Below are 7199 nucleotides of genomic sequence, written 5' to 3'. Positions count from 1 at the left end.
ACAAAAGGACGACGGGACATCAAGACAGCAAGCCACATGACGAAGAGTCTGTGATTCTGTTTTAGCTGAAGGACCATGTTATTGTGTTTATGAAGCACTTTGCTGGCTTGACAAACACTCCGCACGGCCGTTGGTCGACACTAATCAGTCGCTCGCTCTCAACTGGTGGGCATTAGTGATGTCCCATTCAGCTGGCGAACCTATAAAAATTTGCCATGAGCCCAACAACACACACACACACACACACACACAGGGACAGAGGCAGGCAGAGATATCTCTATATAAGCATATATACACACATCCATTCGATTTACATTTAGACATTAAATTGATGTGCTCATAAATCGATGCATGAAGCAGCGAAGCATATGTGATATATATATATATGTATATATGTATATATAGATGGCTCTATTTCAATCTGTCAATCAGCCAATCACGCATATGCTCAGCATTTTAGATAAATGGCTTATTGAGAGTCCAAATAAAAACTTGTTGCATTTATAATCCTTTAAAAAAAAGTTCTTAATAGTTTTCCATAAATTTACTTCACAGGTAAACGACCCTAGAGATAATTGCTTCACAAGTTCAACTCTGTTAATACAATAAACTAATCCCAGTCCTATGCCGCCTTCAGTTATCGATAACATATAATATGTATATCTCAAAATAACTCTCATTTCCACTCATAAGATAAGTGCTGCACTTAACTATACTATAAATATGATTATCTATTGATTTCAGCTATTAATCTACGTCAGAATGTGTTTATCCATAAGCCATAATAACAGTATCAGTGGCGTTATCGATAACACAGGTGTGTGCCAAAGGTGTCTACTTGTATTTACGGCTCTACAAACAGAACTGAATGCAATTTTCATTGCACAACACTTGAAGAGGACTTTACAGGCAGCAATGCAACTGCATCGCCCTATAATCGTTATCGATCAATGTCAAAGGGCACACACACACACACGCACACGTGTATATGTATATAGCCGCACCTGCACAGCTTCATTACATTTGCTTGCTGTGCAGCGAGCCAAAGACGGCGCCATGTAACTGTCTATTGTTGTTGTTGTTCTTGTTGTAGTCATGTTGTCCTTTACAGCCGAAGAAAGGATACATTTGTAGGTTCTATTGATTTTTAATACGCGTCTTGCTGGCAAGCAAGCCACCGCGTCGACATTGGGCCGTTGGGCAAACCGGAGCCAACTACTTTGAACTTTGCCTGCTGTGGAAGCTGTCATGCAGCTCCTTCAGTAGCGCTGCTTGTGCGCGTATCTGCGTGTGGGTGTGTGTGTGTGTGTATGTGTGTGGGAGTGTATCTTTTAGTGCTTGTAAAAAAGTAATGTACAAACAAACAAACAAACGTGTCACAAACACACACACGCACACACGCACACGGAAGACACAAGCCGTCGCGCTGGTCCTTTTCAGCATTGGCATTGCCCTGTGATAACTTAATGCCAAACGCATGCTTTTGCATATGAATGCGGCGTATGCGCTACTTCCTTCTTTGCAGCTATCGTAAAGTGACAGCCGCCATAAACACGGAACAACAAGCTAAAGAAACGCAACAGAATTGAAAGTAAGCCAAACAGCAATCGGGTCTGCGCTGCTCGCAACTGAGCTGCGCTCTTATATGTGTGTGTGTGTGTGTGTGTGTTTGTTGAGTAAGTGCTAAGACGATCCCACTGGAGCCCACTCTTTAGAATGGTGAATTTGTCTAAAGCTCACTTATAACGCAGCTAAGCTCTGCTCGCCGGGCTCTCTCTCTCTCTCTCTCTCTCTCTCTTTGTCACGCTCTTTCACACATTATTTGGCTTTGCATATGCCATTGTGCTGGCAATATTTAAGAGCTTGTTTATTGTAACGGTAATTCTCAATTTGGACTGTCAGCTGTGCTGTGGTCTGTGGCTGCACACGAGCTGCGCTCTTTATTTTTGTTTGTTGAGTAAGTGCTAAAAGAGATCCCAACTCGCTCGTCTGGTGAATTAGTGAGATTGTCTGGCGCTCAATTATTTAGCAGTTCTGCCACTCAATCTCACGCTCTCCCTCCCTCGTTCGCTTTGCTTTGCTTCTGTCATGGTGCAGGCGAAATTAAAACAGTTAGTTAATTCTAGCTGTAAATCTTGAGTTAAAAATAGCAGCACTACGAAGTCACACAGTGCGAAGCTCTGCTCACAACTAAGAAGAGTGTACATACATATATGAGTATGTATGTATGCACGTATGTACATACACACGTTATGCATGTTAACGTCACGCTATCTCTCTCACTCTCTGTGTCGCTCGACGCTAAGCTTATGGTGAGCTTGTTTGAAGCTAATGAAATTTACGAGATGCTAATTGAAAAAGGAATTGTTGACTGCACAGCACACAATGTATTTGCACTGTTACCGTTACATAAATTTACTTTATATTTAAGACAAATTGTTTACATTGTCCTTTCAAAAATTTGTGCAGACAATGCACAAAATTCAAATTAAGAATTTAATTATAATTATATACCCTTTGCAATTTAAGAGCAAATAGCAAACAGAACGCAAAGGTAAATAAACTTGACTTAATTTAATGCAGGCGGAAAAGAGAGCGCAATAAACAGCTGCACAGGCAAAGAACAGTTTGGTGGTCTCACATGTGTCACTGTCAGTCGATCAACTAAAGCGCTCTCTTCACTTGGCCTCTCTCTGTCTCTCTCTCTGTCTCTCGCCCCGACACTTTGCTTTTGTTGTACTTACGATTTGAGTGAACGCTCAGCGGCCGCGTGAGCAGCGTCAGCAGCAGCAGCATCAACATGACCGGCAGCAGTTGCATTGAGCGACGTTGTCGTTGCTCTGGCTTTTGCTGTGGCGACTGCGGCTGCGGCGGCAGCGACTGCGGCTGCGACTGCGGCTGTTGCTGCTTCTCTTTGTGCTGCTGTTCCGTGCCGACATCCATTGGGCATTTGCCTGATTGAACGCTTGGCTGCAGCGACATTATTCTCACTGTTGCGTGGATCGTTAATCGTTTATCGTTCCGTTATCGTTGACTGCCTGTGGAAGTTGTTGTTGTTATTGTTGTTGCTGTTATTCCTTCTGTAAGCACTCAAATAGTTGCAATCAAATTTAACATTATACGAAGTTGTTGTCGCTGTCGCTGACGCTGTTGCTGTTGCTGTTGTTTGTTTGATTGTTGTTGTGACACACTTTTTATAGCTCAGCAATTGGCAACATTGCAAGCACAATTTGTGCAGCACACTTTGCAGCGTCCGCAACTTTACGAGCCCGAATTTGAACTCCCGTTCGAACTTTAACTTGAACTTATTTAAAAAGTTTTCAACGTGCCAAAGCTACGTGAAACTCATTTTATGACCAAAATAACCACGGACAGAAGCCTCTCTATCTCACTATCTCACTCACTCACCAGCTCACTTCCTCTCTCTCTCTCTCTGTCTCTCTCTCTCGCTCATATTTTGGTAGGTGCATTTGGGCGTATGATGGACCCAAAACTTTCAACTGAATGGCCATGTCGAGTGTAGCAATACATTTATCATGACTAAATTTTGCTAATCAAGTGCAGCCACACAAATACATATATACACACACAAACATATATACAAATGTGTGTGTGTGCTTACATTTATCTGTTATTGCCATGGCAATAGAATATGAGCTTGATTAAAATGACTTTCAATTTATCGCTTCGCATTTGAACTGCGCATTTTGCATGCTAGACTGAAACGTAATCAATCAATGGGATTAAATGCGTTAGGATTCAACGCTTGATTGGTTGAAGACTTATGTACACTACAAACTATAGCTATATAATTGCTAAAATATTATATAATTAGTAAAAATTAGACTAAGATATATTAATATGATGTACTAAGATTGACTGGCGGAACGAATGACTGATTGTGTGAATGGCTGACAGCCTGACTAAGTGTTTGACTGATTGATTGATTGATTGACTGACTGAATGACTGACTGACAGCCTGAAAAAGTATTTGATTCATGATTGACTGACTGACAGCCTGGTTAAGTGTTTGACTGATTGATTGACTGGCTGATTGAATGACTGACTGACAGCTTGACCAAGTGTTTGACTGATTGATTGACTGGCTGACTCACAGCCCGAACAAGTATTTGATTAATTGACTGATTGACTGACTGACAGTCTGAAAAAGTATTTAATTGATGATTGATTAACTGAATGGCTAACTGACTGACTGACAGCCAGACTAAGTGTTTGACTGATTGATTGACTGGCTTGAATGACTGACTAACTGACTGACAGCCTGACTAAGTACTTGACTGATTGATTGATTGACTGACTGACTCATAGACTGAGTGAACGACTGACTGACTGAGGAACAGGCTGACTGACCAATTTACCAACAGATTGATTGGCTCAATGACTGATTGACCGACAGATTGTCTGACTGACTGATTGATTAATTAGTTTTGTATAGATCACTGCATATGTATAGCATGATATATATTAATGCATATCTAAGCTGCGTGAATAATCAAATAATCAGATAATCAAATAATCAAATAATCAGCCAATCACAATCTAATCAATCGGTTGATCGAAGACCAATTCATAGCAAAATTCGTAGCCAAACGGTTTCCAAAACTATTTACATTTCGCATCATCAAAGCACATTCGATTACAAATTGCAGCTATACGTGGATAAAAGTGGGTTTTTTTCCGAGTTTAGCAACGTTTTTATGGCAAATTTGTTGTAAAGTTTCACATTTAGTTACACTTGAACAAGTTTTGCCATTCTGGCCACACAATTAGTTTGGTCTAAATGCCCACCTGCTCAATTCGATATAGGCCATTTATGGCTTAATGTAACCAAGTTATTCTTGCTGCTGCTTCTTCTGCCTCTCCTGCTTTACCGTTACTTTTAAGCTGGTATACAGTGAACGAAATTGAACGCAAATTAAAATGCAATTTCTAACGCATTTAATTTTTTCTCCCTCTCGCTCTCTCTTTTAACATTTTTTTTTTTTTTTCTCTTGCTACTTGGGCCAACTTTTGTTTTGGCCGGAGTGGCGAGGGCCAAAACGAAATACTTTCGAAAGTGCTTAAATTTGAGGCAAAACTTGGCAACTTTCTGTGCGTGCTGCTGAGAATGCAATTTCCATTTTGAAACAGGAAGATTTGCCAGCGAATGTGACAGATTCAGACATTGTGCAGTAATGCGGCTCAGCCTTGCCAACGCCGTCTGCTCCTGGCTCGGCTTAAAAAGGACTTCAATTCAATTGCTCTTCTCCTCTGCGGTCGGCGCATTATATATATATGTACATACATATATATATTTATATATCTTTATTCATTTTTCTTCTCTTCTCCAGCTTGTTTATATTTTTTTGCAACCGCAAGAGTGGAAATTCTTTGGAAAGTATATACGTTCTTCATGTAATTAAGCTGCCGCAGCAGCAGCCATATAAATTAAGAGCCAAATCTGCTTAAGGAACACCGTGCCAAAAATTTTGATTATCCTCAGCATCTTTCTCTCTCACTCCGCTGATTTGAATATTCAAAGAACTTCAGTGAATTTAAATTTGAAGTTAACTATAAGTAATATCCAGACTTATTACCAAGTCTCTATATCTTCTCATACTACATATATAAACTTTACGTATTACAAATATAAATAAAGTTCTTCCTATATTGAAAGTCTCTATGAATATCTTCAAAACTTAAGGATTTTTAGGTTTGGAGATTAATATTTTTAATAAATAAAATCTTTTACGTTTAGGAAGAATTTTTTCCCATCATATTACGTATACGAACCTTTGCATTTCTAAATATTACGTATACGAAAATTGATTTACCTAGGCGAATTTTGTTTTGAATATATGCCGAAAGAAAAGATATACGCAAAAACTGATACAGATTTTTTCTACTATATGATAAAAGTTTTTATACCTATAAAAAAAATAAATAACAAATAAAAATATATGAAAATATAAGACATAATAATAATAATAAAAATAATAATAATAATGATATTACTAATATTATTATTATTATTATTATCAACAATAAAAACAGCTCTCGGAAGCTCTACAGAATTTTATATTAATGAATTCATCAAAAAGAAATATTTGGAAAATAAATAAAAATTTGTTCTACATAATTTAAAAATACTAAATTATAAAAGGAATTTTAAATGCATTAAATTAAGATTCAGTTAATTGGAGTGTGCTTCAAATATTATAAATTGATTGCATTGTATCAAGTTAACGAATTTTCGCACAGTGTATAGAGCACAATTTGGTCTTGATTTTATGCATAAAGATAAATGTATTTACATACATACATATATAACTCGGTATTGATATCACGAATTGGCTGTAAATCATGAATTAAATGATTTTACGATGCAATTTGCAATTTGTTTTCCTTTTCAGTCTCGGACCATTTTGAAAAAGGTCAACGGATATTGGCGAGAATTTGTTTATGGCCAATGCGACTTGTCGGCAGCACCTGCGGCCATTTTATGCGGCGCCAAAAGAGATTGCCGAAGGTAACGGTAAACAGTAATGGCAACAACAACAACAGCAGCAGCAGCAACAGCAACAGCGAACTGCAGGCGACACGGAAATGCAACACTTTCCGTTTTCCTTTTCCGTTTGCAATTTTTGGCCTGTTATTTCTTTCAGCTATGCACTTTGCACACGAACAACAACCACAACAAAAATACAAAAAAAAAAGTAGCAGCAACAACAACAAGCGGACACACAGAGTGCAAGGAAGATAAGGAAACGGTGTGTTCTTTTCTTCCTTTTTTTGTGATTTCTTTTCTTTTATTTTTGGCTTGCTTTTTTTTTGTTTTTGTTTTTTGTTTAGCCAACATCAACACAAACACAAACAAAGCGTTCGCCGGATTTATAATGGCAAAGTAAACAGCGCTCAATTCGCGCGCGACTCTTGTGCCTCTCGTTTTTACCGTTTTTATATATATATTTCTTTTTTTTTGTACTTTTTACTTTTTTTTCACTTTTACCGTTGAAGCAAATGCTTTTGCGCGCGCTTTTGAGAAAAACGCGCCTGTGTCTTTTGAAAGTGCTTTTTACTCCGCTTAGCGCTGCTTTGCTTAGCTCAGCTCAGCTCCGCTCTGCCGTTAGAAAGCTCAGTGTATGTTGTGCGCTCTACGCCTGCCGCACGTAGAATGCTGAACGTGATTGTTGCTGCCA

General features: G+C 38.6%; 1 protein-coding gene across 3 annotated transcripts in view; it reads right to left on the bottom strand.

The window, feature by feature from the left end:
- Tbh (Tyramine beta hydroxylase) overlaps positions 1 to 7199 on the bottom strand; it is a 41806-nt gene extending 34607 nt beyond the window's left edge. Inside the window, exons 1-2 of one of the 3 annotated variants that reach the window (XM_089263758.1) lie at positions 6993 to 7199; positions 2745 to 3077 (exon numbers count right to left, since the gene is read on the bottom strand). In XM_089263758.1, coding sequence (XP_089119884.1) covers positions 2745 to 2982 — 238 coding nt within the window. In that variant the 5' untranslated portion in view covers positions 2983 to 3077; positions 6993 to 7199. Of the gene's footprint in view, positions 1 to 2744; positions 3081 to 6992 lie in introns of all 3 variants that reach the window. The other 2 variants (XM_089263760.1, XM_089263757.1) reach the window with 2 other exon arrangements.

This window comes from Drosophila navojoa, chromosome X (assembly GCF_054131105.1).
Source record: "Drosophila navojoa isolate 15081-1374.11 chromosome X, UAZ_NAV_1.0, whole genome shotgun sequence".
Classification (NCBI taxonomy): domain Eukaryota; kingdom Metazoa; phylum Arthropoda; class Insecta; order Diptera; family Drosophilidae; genus Drosophila; species Drosophila navojoa.
The sequence above is the reverse complement of the archived record's forward strand: the minus strand, read 5'-3'. Positions and strand labels throughout refer to the sequence as shown.